Genomic DNA, 12,653 nt, shown 5'->3' on the forward strand with positions numbered 1-12,653 from the left:
TGTCCCACCCCCCTCTGTGTTATTCCCTCTCTATCGCCCTCATTTTTCTCTCCTATATCTCTCCTCTCCATCCCCCTCTTCCTGTCATCTTTTTACGCCCTGTGTTTTCTGATGTATCCCTCCGTTTTTACTCTAAGGACCCGTGATCCATCAAGCTGGGATTTAGGAGTGAGAGCAGAGGAAACAACATGCTACTTCTATTTGTCTGTATAATCCAGTTCAGATACCCAGTGTCCTTCGAATAATACAAAAATATTTAATCAGCTTCAGAAAAATACACAAGACATATATTTTTTGGCACACCTAAAAGCTAGAAATGTGTCTCAGAATTTGTAAGGGTGGCAATAATAAAATGCATTTTCAATAGTACCCCCCCTCCCCCCCACACACACGTATCAGTGGTGCCAATAATTCCAAAGGGAACTACTGTATATGCCTACGCTTTATTTTATTTTGGCATGAAAAGCCTTCCCTCGCGCCCTATTTTGCCAATCTGGTTGTTCCTTACTCTGTGAGTCTTCCACCCTGTCAGGGTCTGGGCCTTTATGTTCCAATATTTTGTGCATTTTTATAATTTTTTACAAATCTGCTCTTTGCTGAGTTGTTGTTACCATCTCCAGTATGTTAAAGGGGTTTGCGGAGAGTGAGGGAAGTTTCCACAGCATGTTTGGTTCCTGAATCAGAGGGTTCTGCAGTGGTCTCATGGTATTGAGTTGATAAATGTTGTGGTCAGTAAATGTGTCCTTCACTGAACTGTCTCTTCTAAGGCGAGAAATGCCATTATATTAAATTATATTATATGATATAGGTCGGATGTTCTCTTTCAACACAAATCCACTACGGCTGACAGAGACGTTCGCTGTTTGATCATGGCAGGAGAGATCCACTCCGCCGTCTCCCCTTACATGCAATTCTTGTTCCCCCCAACAAATGTGTGTGTATAAGTGTGTGTGTGTTATTGAGTGTGTGAGAGTATGTGAGTGTCTAAGTGAATGTGTACATGTGTGTGTGTGGTGTGTAAGTGAATGTGTATTTATGGTGTGTGTGTGTGGTGTGTAAGTGAATGTGTACGTGTGTGTGTGGTGTGTAAGTGAATGTGTATTTATGGTGTGTGTGTGGTGTCTAAGGGAATGTGTGTGTGTGGTGTGTAAGTGAATGTGTATTCATGGTGTGTGTGTGTGGTGTGTAAGTGAGTGTGTATTTATGGTGTGTGTGTGTGAATGTGTATTCATGGTGTGTGTGTGTGTGGTGTGTAAGTGAATGTGTATTTATGGTGTGTGTGTGTGGTGTGTAAGTGAATGTGTATTTATGCTGTGTGTGTGGTGTGTAAGTGAGTGTGTACATGTGTGTGTGTGGTGTGTAAGTGAGTGTGTACATGTGTGTACACTAGTGGTGAATATTTTAAACCTTCCTATTAACCCAGTTCTTCTCCCTCAGCCAACTGCCCTCTGGGGGTCCTGGAGCAGGGTTATTGGAGGGGGGTGGGGTGCCCTGGGGGGGGGGTCAGACTGTACGATTATAACGATACCATCTGGTTGTGTCAATGAAGCTCTTAAAGATAAACAAGCCGTAGTAGTGGATGACTCCAGACTGATGGTAGCATGGCGACGTCATACCTCAGTGGTGAGAAGTAACAACAACAACCGCATTGTCTTCACCATGGAAACCATGTAGAACGCCGCTACTGCTCCTGACAGCGATCACGAAGGTCATATCGATGATCAGGAAGGTCATCCTGATGTATATTGTTCCCTGTCTTCTGTCTGTCTGCTTGCTAAGACAGGTTTGAATCATTTCCAGCCTAAATTAGGGTCAACCTAGCTCTCCCTCTTTCCTGCTACTGTGCTATAGCAGGCAGGTGTGTGTGTGTAATAGTAAGTCTTTGTGTGTGTTTTATTGATTAAACATCAAGGCTCAACTCAACACTACAGACAACCCCCCCCCCTTCTCCCCCTCCCCTGGGAGCCAATTAAAACCAACCAGACAGTCACTTTGAAGACTTTCACCCTTAACACTCAGACCACATGGCAGTATCTCCCATTGCACCATGGGTGTTTTGTAGACAGCATGAAAGCTATAAGAGAGTATGTGCTGAAATACCAGCTTGCTGGAATGATACACAAAGTCCAGAGGCAGTGGCTTAGAGCACCTGACCTTCTACGGACACTAAAGTGCCCTACTTTTAATAAGCCATCGGAGTAATTATTTTGAGATGTTTTTTTCTCAACGGTTAGCATTTAGCTAATACTGCCCTCTAGTGAGGGTTCTGTGGTATTACACTATTGAAATCTTGGACATGGAAGCAGCACGTCAAAATGTTTTGAAAACAAAATTGTAAAGACACAATTATATTTAATATTCAGGTTTTGGTAAATATCTAAAAGTAATACACAATACATTTTGCGAGGAAAACAATCGTCGACGCAGTTTCCGTTGTGTACTAGTTATCACGTTTGCCTAACAGCGAACTTGCAATATTGAACATGTACTGTCCCAACCCCCCTGCGTTGTGCTGTTTTACATGAGGATCTCAAGTGGGGTCATTGATTTGGTCAACACCACCCTCTAGTGCGGGTTCTTTGGGATTACACATCATTGACATTAGCATGGATGCAACAGGTGAGAACATTTGAAATGTTTGGAAAACAAGCGTGTACTGTAAAGCTTTTGTGCATTTAAACGCAAATCCCGAGATGAATGTATCCGGTCAAAGATGTTAGGACCCGGAGTTAAATGAACCGGTGTTCATTTTTAATAGGTTCGCTGGCTAGCTTGTTAACGTTAGCTATGATGTTTGCATTTGAATGGTTAGAGAAAATTATTTGGTGTAGTGTCAATAAATTGTCAATTTTTGTAGTAAAGACCACAAGAGAACACATTACATTTACAGAGAAACACTGTCGTCATATGGAATTACAGTAAATTTAGCAAATACCATAATACCCGTGAGATAGTACGGAGTACTGTAATGAGAGCTCATTTAAAAAATATATACCCTGATAACTACAACACTGGACACAGTTGAGTTCACATATAAACAACTTAAATACAACATTCCTGCTCAATGAATGACCGTGCATAAGAAGAAACACGATCGGAATCCATATTTATTTCAAGTCATAACAGAGCATAGTTATATTCTTATGTAGCTTTGTTAATTATATTGAGACAGTTGCTTGAAAGGTAATGCTTCACTGAAACAAAGTGTTGGAATCAGAGTCATAAAATTAAACGAAAACAAGAGGCCGTTGCCATATCAATATTTTTTCCCCCCCATCTTAAATATACCAGTTCCTTTGGTAAATGTCCAGACGATGGGCCACATTTTATTTCAAACTTAATTTCATACTATATTAAATAAATCTATGACATCTGTTACCCCCAAATAAGTAAAATCTTGAGCATCCTGTAGACTTACTGCATTCTGCTTTCAGTATTGGGTTGTTGTAAACAGCGAAAGGTTGACTGCTAGTCTTCTCATTGGAGGATCTGATTACAGCACAGACACACACCAGGTGAGTGCATGTGGTTTTGACAGGTGTGTGTGTTTAGAAGGCTTTGAACAGCTGGTTGGGCAGGTACCCAAGACGGAGGAAGGAGGTTTGAGCTTCTCTCTCCAGGTTGGCTAACTCCTGAACTGTGGGAGCTAATGCATCCACATGTCCACTGTGGACTCCCGCTGGAAGAGAGACGAGGAAATGGTTGAATTCAACCAAGTCTACATTATATTAAACCATTAGTGATGTTCTCCAAGGGAACACTGCACAGCTAAATCATAAGCAGATTACACACGTGTAAACACACATACCTCCTGTTGCTCTGCGCTTGCCGTAGGTAACCTTCCCATCAAATTCATCGATTGGGACCTTGATGTCAGGTTCACACTGAGTAACGGTGCATTTCAGATGCTCCTCTACGTCTGACAGAAGCTGGAGACCGGAGACGGGACAATGAAGACCATGTGTGTCAGTAGTGTTGAGGAGTAGCTGTGTGTCAGTGTAGTGTTGAGGAGTAGCTGTGTGTCAGAGTAGTGTTGAGGAGTAGCTGTGTGTCAGAGTAGTGTTGAGGAGTAGCTGTGTGTCAGAGTAGTGTTGAGGAGTGCGCTGTGTGTCAGAGTAGTGTTGAGGAGTAGCTGTGTGTCAGAGTAGTGTTGAGGAGTAGCTGTGTGTCAGAGTAGTGTTGAGGAGTAGCTGTGTGTCAGTGTAGTGTTGAGGAGTAGCTGTGTGTCAGTGTAGTGTTGAGGAGTAGCTGTGTGTCAGTGTAGTGTTGAGGAGTAGCTGTGTGTCAGTGTTTCCTAACCTCCTTCTCGTTGTACCAGATGGTACATCCTCCATCTTCCTTCAGTCTGGTGTTGTAACAGCCCCTGCCCCGGTTCGCACACGTATGATACCACACCTACACACACACAGACACACAGACACACAAGACACACAGACACACAGACACACAAGACACACAGACACACAGACACACAGACACACAGACACACACACAAACATTCAGCATAGAGTCTCTGGGAGATTACATATTTACAACATGTAACTACAAATTGTGGCCTTACTTTTTCTTTCTCCATGGCAACAAGGGAGATAGCCAAGCCCATCCTGAGACAAACAGAAAGTTATTTTAGATTTTCTTCAGACTTGTTGTCACAGTGTACCATTTTTCTCCCTATTTGTTAGTCGGTCAGCCTCTGCCAGTTGGTCTGTCAGTCGGTCTCTGCCGGTCGGTCGGTCAGTCGGTCTCTGCCGGTCGGTCGGTCAGTCGGTCTCTGCCGGTCGGTCGGTCAGTCGGTCTCTGCCGGTCGGTCGGTCAGTCAGTCTCTGCCGGTCAGTCAGTCTCTGCCGGTCAGTCAGTCTCTGCCGGTCAGTCAGTCTCTGCCGGTCAGTCTGTGTTTCTGACCTCTCGGCTCTCCCCACTCGGCCAATGCGATGGACGTAGTTCTGCTTCTCATCTGGCAGCGTAACGTTGATCACTGGAAAACATCCATTATTGTTTAATCACACTAGGAATCTGCACAGATCAGGAACACCGAAGGGATGTGTGTCTCTCACCATAGGGAACCCCATGGATGTCGATGCCCCTGGCCGCCACGTCTGTGCAGATCAAGAATTTAACTTCTTGTTTCTAGATGGGCAGATGGAAATAAATAAAAGTGTCACTATACAGAGGAACTGTATAGTTATAAACACTTATCAACATAGTACATTAAGTAAGTTATGTTTATTTTGATGGGTTGAAGTCTGGAAACCGTCACATCAGGATGTCATAGTTACAAACCCACACAACTAAAGATAATGGCCCTCCAACATGTCTGTGTACAGCATTATGCCCATATCATCTAAGGCAAGTCATATCGAACATGGCTAACTATCGTAGCTAACTGTATCACCATGTCGTCTAGCGTCGCTAACGTGGCTAACTGTATCACCATGTCGTCTAGCGTCGCTAACGTGGCTAACTGTATCACCATGTCGTCTAGCGTTGCTAACGTGGCTAACTGTATCACCATGTCGTCTAGCGTTGCTAACGTGGCTAACTGTATCACCATGTCGTCTAGCGTTGCTAACGTGGCTAACTGTATCACCATGTCGTCTAGCGTTGCTAACGTGGCTAACTGTATCACCATGTCGTCTAGCGTTGCTAACGTGGCTAACTGTATCACCATGTCGTCTAGCGTTGCTAACGTGGCTAACTGTATCACCATGTCGTCTAGCGTTGCTAACGTGGCTAACTGTATCACCATGTCGTCTAGCGTTGCTAACGTGGCTAACTGTATCACCATGTCGTCTAGCGTTGCTAACGTGGCTAACTGTATCACCATGTCGTCTAGCGTTGCTAACGTGGCTAACTGTATCACCATGTCGTCTAGCGTTGCTAACGTGGCTAACTGTATCACCATGTCGTCAAAGGTAGCTAACATGACTTTGTCCACAGTGGTGGATTTATTGTTATTATTATCACCGGGATACATCCAGGCACCAGGTCCTTCTCTGCAGCATGCTGATCATTGCTGTGGACCCTAATAGTCATTATCACTGGAACATCTAACCGCGCATTAAGTAATTGATATAACTACTACTCTCATTGGCTTCGGACAACATCCCATCTCCCGTAGGTTTCAGCAGAGCACCAGGACATCCCGCTACACGTTTTTGCACTAGCTCTCACACACCTGATTCAAATTTATAGATAGACAGTGATAGGTTGATTACATCAATCAAGTGTGTGCATGCTAGGGGCAAAAACTTGCCCCCTTTGGGTCCTGAGGACCAGGATTGGGAAACACTGCGCTATGGTGTGAGTTACCTTGAACCGCTCCAGGTTGGTCTTGCGTTCATTGGGCTTCCTGTCACCATGGAGACAGACGCAGGAAAACTGGTGTCCTTTTTTATCTGGGCCTAATGAAGAGAGAGCGAGTTTATGTATCTAGTACTACTAATGGGTGTAGCACAAAATTCTGGGCCCTGTGCTTAGGCAGTCTCCTTGCTGTATAAAGTACTGACCTCCTCCTTGCTGTATAAAGTACTGCTCCATGTTGTCACAGTCTATCTTGGTGCGACAGAAGATGATGGCTTGGTCCATCTTGTGTTCTTTAATGGCCCTGACGGTGTACTCCCCCTTCAACACCTTGATGGCCTCCGACCACATCTCTACACACACACACACGCACACACACACACGCACACACGCACACACGCACACACGCACACACACACAGTCCATATACTAAACTCCCCTCATGTGTTATTAGTGAGTGCTAAAGGAAGTGGACTGAATGCTGTGGTACTGCGGCTGAGTGACGGGCAAGACATTTATTTGAACTGTTGTAGTTGTGTTGGTCTCTAACAGAATGAGGCATCTCAGTCTGTGTGACAGGGTTCTGCTCGGTCTGACCTGAGGAGTTGGTTCCTGGTCTGGTGTTGTCTTTAGCATGGACCTCATCAGTCTGATATATAACCCGAAGGGAGATGATGATGGATGGACACAGAAAGAGAGGGATGTAGGAGGAGAGGAGGAGGAGGGAGGGAGGAGGGAGAAACAGCGACGAGGGAGCAAGAGGGGAAGAAAGAGAGGAGGGAGTAGACAGAATATTAAATAGTAGTAGAACAAATGTAATCATCACCTCCCGTAGCGTAGCCAGCTATATTATTACAAACACATTCATGGCCCATTATCGACCCAGAAGGGGTTCCATTCTGATCCCAGACTGACCTGGATATGTTTCTTGCGGTCGAGATGCTCCCAGCTCCGGTCCACTTTGGGGTTGACCGGGACGACTACGTGGTGGACGGTCTCCGGGACCGAGTCCTCCCCCTTCAGGTCCACCCAGGTGGGGAAGTGCATGATGCGTTCAGACAGCTTCTTCACGTCAAAGGAGTGTAGCGTGGCTGAGCAAACGATCACCTGGTGGGAGGAGCAGCAGGGCTTTATACAAACACACTCGGGTACACTGTTCTTTGGAGTCTTCTGATACATGGAATGTCTGGGGTCTTTCCCGGAGACGACTGACAAGCACCAACTTAAATAAGCAGTTTGGTGTTTGGCTCAGTACAACTCCTGGTTGTAAAAGGATCTCCGGGACCTGGGAAACAGTGTACCTGCAGTCTCTTGCCATCGGAGGTGACTTGGGGTATCTGGTTATAGACTCGCATGATGAAGTCTGTGTAGCCGGCAGTCAGCAGCCCATCCTGCAGTCAGAAAACAAAGGTCACAACACAGGTCAGAGTCCTTCCCGGTCAACATTCCTCGGATGACCTTGGATCATCTGCCTTGACGACACAAGCGACTCTCCTCGTTGTTTGTTTTAGTTCTGCGTGGTTTACTGGAACGCCCTGGGATTCAAAGATGTGCAACGGAAGAAAAAAAAGGATCCTCCTTTGCAAAAGGAGGCTCAGATAACTACCCCATTTCCAATTCCACCTGTGTATTGTGAGCAAAAAGTAAATTTAATTTTTCATTACATGTTAATCTAAAGCATATATTTTTTACTTCTATGGAAATTTTGCACAATTATGATGAATTCGATAAGAAATCAGTTGCTGCTTCTTGTAAATCACCATAAAACCATTTAATTTGTTCACAAGAGATAACAAAAAACTAGCAGCTGAGTGGAAAACACTGCAAGCTAAGAAAACAAACACTGTTACACAAGAGCATTTGGGGTACGTACACACTCATCCAGAACCAGGAAGCGGACTTGGGACAAGGTGAGTTTCCCAGTAGAGATGAGGTCATCCAAACGTCCTGGGGTTCCCACCACGATGTCCACCTGAGAGGAGAGACAGAGGAGATGGATAGACAGGAAGTTACCCAAGGCAGTAGACCACTCATAGTGTTAATAAATGCAATAGCTACTTACCGGGATATTTAATTCACAAACAATCTGAGTATTTTGCTCATTAGTCCATTATTATAAACATTATAGTTATTCTTATTAATCACATATAATTGAAATGCATTACTGCTTACTTTAACCCATTTCTGAGTTACCTAAAAGTACTTTCAGAAAAACACCTCTGTAATAACAGGATAATAAACCTACGCCATGTTCCAGAGTGGACAGTTGGTCTTTAGCAGGGACACCGCCGATGATCAGCAAATCTCTGCAACAAAGACACATTCAAACGTTGTTTTCAATCAGTGTGTCTGATTTATTTTAGCAGTCAGAGTCCCACCTAAGAACATTGTAGCTACTTTGAAATGTGCCACCCTGAGTAGAAAGAGACACTGATGAGAAGAGCGAGATGAAGACGCAGAGATGATAAGAGAGAGACAGATGAGAAGAGACCAGAAAAGATAGATTAGCTGTACCTGAGTTTGGGGTTTTCCACGTATTTCTTACACAGGTTCACGTTGTTGAGTGTCTGTTCAGCCAGCTCTTTAGAGGGCTCAATGATCAGAGCCTTGGGACCACTGGACGAGGCTTTTACCTCCGACATCTTCGCAGTACCTGGGGAGGAGTAGAACAGGAGACAACACTGCAGTATACTCTCCTCAAACCTCCATCTGCCTGGAACAGGAGACTGATGACATCCACACCTTATTCACTAAACCTAATGTATCCTCTGTTTTCTAACAGAGTCTCTCTGGAGACCATCTCCCACTCCTCACCCCCCTCATCAACTCCCCCTTGAACGCTGCTTCCCTCTGAGAGTCACCCTCTCCTCGCAGCAAATATAAAGCTGCTGACTGACTTGTACATCCCTAACCCCCTTCTATCCACAGCCCCAGTGTGACCACAGCACATACCTGTCTGGCTGGACTTGACCACATGTCCATCCTGGGCCTGTTGGAGCGCTACGAAGCCTGTTTTAGGAGCGTTCTTAAACTCCTCCCCCCCAAAATTAAACTTCAGCTCTGCATTCTGACAAAAAAAAGAGAAAGGAAGTGTGTGGGGGTTATTAAATGTTAGTCAGAACACATTGTATGATTTATTTTGAGGGTATTTCACAGTTTGGTTATTAAGGGAAATATAGACCAGGTACAGAGTTTAACATATCATTACCTTGAGAACACAGGACGCAAAGAACGGCTGGTTCTTCAGATGAGCTGGGATATCAAACGCCAAGCCTAAATCCATACCTGATAGAGACAGATTGTAAGAGAGACTGTGTGTGTGACAGTAACCCATAATCAGACCTCCCGTTGACATGTTCCCTCCTAAAACACATTGTGCTCCTGACCGGGGTTTTCACATTTCTCTGAAGGCATCATGCCAATCTAAAAAGAGTGAGAGGACACTTCCCTGGGGATCGTACGGGATGTTTCGGGATGGTATCGTACCATTCTTGGAGAAGGACATGTGTCCGTTGTCGAGGTCCAGGTAGCATCCTATGGTGTCATGCATGGTGAACTCCTAGAAAACACACACGTAAAAAGAAGTGCCATGTATACCGTTGACTTCTTAAGATGTCTCACTGTCTGCAGTAACCCACCTCTCCATAGCTGTCAAACTGTTTGTTGTGCGATTTCTTCCCAGTTCCTCCAAAGCCAAAACTGTACTTATCAGTACCTAGTAACGACAACCATGTTGATGGTTAAAACCCCAAAACTGACAGCTAAACACATGCTGCTTCATTACGATTTACTCAAGAAGCACAGACGTTTCACAGCAGTTCAGACTCAAATGAACTGAAGTGCGTAGACATAGTGTGTGTGTGTGGTTTGTGAGATACTTGCCCAAGTCCAGAGATGCCTGGCTGGTGGACCAACCGATCCGGCACAGTCCCTGATCATGACAAGTCACCTCATAGTAGTACTTTCCTGGAAGGCAGACAGACACAGGGCGAGGCAGACAGACACAGAGCGAGGCAGATTTAAAATATTTTTGGTGACAGCTTTGGTAGAGTATGGTGTGTGTTTCTGTATCCTACCCTTGGTGACAGCTTTGGTAGAGTATGGTGTGTGTTTCTGTATCCTACCCATGGTGACAGCTTTGGTAGAGTATGGTGTGTGTTTCTGTATCCTACCCTTGGTGATAGCTTTGGTAGAGCGACATCCATGCCATTCCTTGAACTCCCTGCTTTGGCAACACAGTCCGTCCGGCCCAATGGCTAAAGAGACAGAACAATAAACACAGGCAGTCGTCTTTACAGAATGTATCCCCTTTGGTCACCCAAACACAGGCATCCTTACACTTTATTATGCAATATCCATGATCAGCTGCAACTGAAAACCTCAGGCTCTGCATCTTGTAGGGTTAGACTTAATTCATCTTTAATCTAGTAGGTTATTCATTTTCCAGTGCATCTTACATAACAGGCAAAGCTCATCCTTTACTTGCAGACATACCAAAAGCTGTGCTTCGGTCATATGGGTTCATCTGCCATTTGTTGAAGACTGAAACAGGCAAAACACAGACAGACAGATAAAATGTATGGTTGACAAAACATCAGTTTATTTTGGTACTCTTTATATTTTTGAGGCAGTATTATATAAGAGGGGCCATTATGTGTCCACATCGCCTGCACGGTCTCTGCTGGTGCTACTGAATGGGTACGACTTTTCTGGAAAGACATCAAACTTCATTGTAAGGCAGACCATTATATGAGCCAAATCAAGGAAATACGCGGCTCGCGAAGCAGGCAGTGTAAAGGACCTTTACATCAGTGAAGATGTGCCTGCCTTCTGTGGGACGTACCTGGTCCACCTGTCTTCACGGCAGCCCTCCCTTTCTTCCCTTCCTGCTGGTCCTTCAAAGTCTCAAAGACAATCTGGATCACTGGGATACTGAAAGCCTGGTGAGGGGAGGAGAGGTTTCACCTTTCAGTCAAAATATGTCAATATTACCCCTACTGGGAGCCAGTCTTTTCCTTCAGGTCACAGTTGGCAGACTCATTCCATGGAGGGCAGAGTGTCTAAAGATTCTCTCCTCTTTTGCACTTGATCAATGAATAAAGATCACTAATCAGTAGGGAGTCTGGTTGTCTAGGTCTTAATTGAAACATAAATAAAAAAAAAAACAGCAGACACTCAGCTCTCCACAAAAGAGATTTGACAGCTGGTTGTAATATGAGATAGTAGGTGATGGGTTTTCACAGAAACTCCATGGTACTCACCCCTGTCTTCCCGCTGCCAGTCTCAGCCGCCTCGAGACAATAACAACAGAATCATGAATCAACGCACTGAATGGGGGAGGAGTCATAATTGGGAATGTTTTATTTAATTAACGATTAGCGTCTCACCATGAGGACATCTCCGCCTCCCAAAATCAGAGGGATTGACTCTGCCTGGATGTCCGTAGGGAGGCTGCAAAAGTCCGACAACAGTTATATATTTGGGTGAGGGGGGCTACGTGTGTACGATCTGAAAGTTATGGTCAAGGGGTGATACAAAGGGAGTTCCGTTTTTTAACACTGACTGTCACATTGCAAACATGGCTAAATCAACAGACAAGAATAATACCTAAGGACACAGCAGGTTTTCTAGTAATTTATCTGATTAGTTAGCTAATTAAGCAGCCTACAATACTTACAGCCATCCCATCTCCTCGATAGCCTGGGCGATCTCAGGCATAACACCCATTTCTGTGGACCAGAGAGAGCCGTCATTGACACAGACTAGCAGAACAACATTCACATAAGTGTTTCATATGTTCCATTACAAAAGACACATTTATTTGCCCTGTCAATACACTAAGAATAGATAAAACACTACCAGAAAACGCCGCCATAACTGCCAACGAGTTTGATGAATCCGGATGTGAAGTTATCAGCGTGCATCAAATGTAAAAAGGTCGGCTTGGTGGTCGTTCCTTTTAGTATTGTGTTCCTGCTTTTCGATGTCTTCGAAGGCATTCCATTAAAGCCATATACATGTTCTAATTTTAAGTTACATATTTAATGTATATACAATACAAAAACATACATTAATAAGGTCGCAATAATTTTATTTTATATAGTATTTTATTATTTACAACCTGCTTTCGTAAAAACCCGTTTCACGTAACAACGCTTTTTTTACCACAGCGTGCTCCGTAGTTTGTGACATCTGTCACTGCAAACATGGCTGAAGATAGTAAGACTGAAGTAGAAGAGGAAAACATTTTGTATGATTTACTAATAAATACCGAATGGCCACCGGAGACCGACACTCAGGTTTGTACGAAATCTGATTTCGTTACTTCCTAGTGTGATAGTGGACGTAAAAGG

The 12,653-nt window shown here is 44.4% G+C and overlaps 2 protein-coding genes across 3 annotated transcripts in view; one reads left to right on the plus strand and one right to left on the minus strand.

Moving 5' to 3' along the window:
- Positions 1–3,054: 3,054 nt before the first annotated feature.
- ddx1 (DEAD (Asp-Glu-Ala-Asp) box helicase 1) lies at positions 3,055–12,261 on the minus strand. Its single transcript, XM_010883068.3, has 26 exons — positions 12,160–12,261; positions 11,978–12,029; positions 11,688–11,751; positions 11,562–11,591; positions 11,144–11,240; positions 10,795–10,842; positions 10,473–10,556; positions 10,183–10,266; positions 9,939–10,015; positions 9,787–9,859; positions 9,509–9,585; positions 9,253–9,367; positions 8,815–8,953; positions 8,546–8,606; positions 8,174–8,272; positions 7,602–7,691; positions 7,216–7,407; positions 6,898–6,949; positions 6,507–6,653; positions 6,310–6,401; positions 5,055–5,127; positions 4,903–4,975; positions 4,562–4,604; positions 4,300–4,395; positions 3,809–3,929; positions 3,055–3,679 (listed from the first exon to the last, which is right to left on the minus strand). Exons 1-26 carry the CDS (start codon positions 12,173–12,175, stop codon positions 3,549–3,551), a joined length of 2,226 nt encoding a protein of 741 aa, XP_010881370.1. The 5' UTR covers positions 12,176–12,261; the 3' UTR covers positions 3,055–3,548.
- A 235-nt stretch (positions 12,262–12,496) lies between these two features.
- Positions 12,497–12,653, plus strand: part of nbas (NBAS subunit of NRZ tethering complex) — a 145,435-nt gene continuing 145,278 nt past the window's right edge. For both annotated transcript variants that reach the window (XM_034287943.1, XM_034287944.1), the window contains exon 1: positions 12,497–12,599. In XM_034287943.1, the coding sequence (XP_034143834.1) occupies positions 12,507–12,599 (93 nt within the window). In that variant the 5' untranslated portion in view covers positions 12,497–12,506. The remainder of the gene's footprint in view (positions 12,600–12,653) is intronic.

The sequence above is a fragment of the Esox lucius genome, chromosome 18, assembly GCF_011004845.1.
Source record: "Esox lucius isolate fEsoLuc1 chromosome 18, fEsoLuc1.pri, whole genome shotgun sequence".
Lineage (NCBI taxonomy): Eukaryota > Metazoa > Chordata > Actinopteri > Esociformes > Esocidae > Esox > Esox lucius.

What these genes read in the sequence shown, in the direction of transcription:
- ddx1 (XM_010883068.3), bottom strand. An exon ending in TACCAAAGCTATCACCAAGG is followed by an intron (nt 10,267 to 10,472) that starts GTAGGATACAGA and finishes TCTGCCTTCCAG; the next exon opens with GAAAGTACTACTATGAGGTG. An exon ending in ACCGCAAGAAACATATCCAG is followed by an intron (nt 6,950 to 7,215) that starts GTCAGTCTGGGA and finishes GTTATATATCAG; the next exon opens with ACTGATGAGGTCCATGCTAA.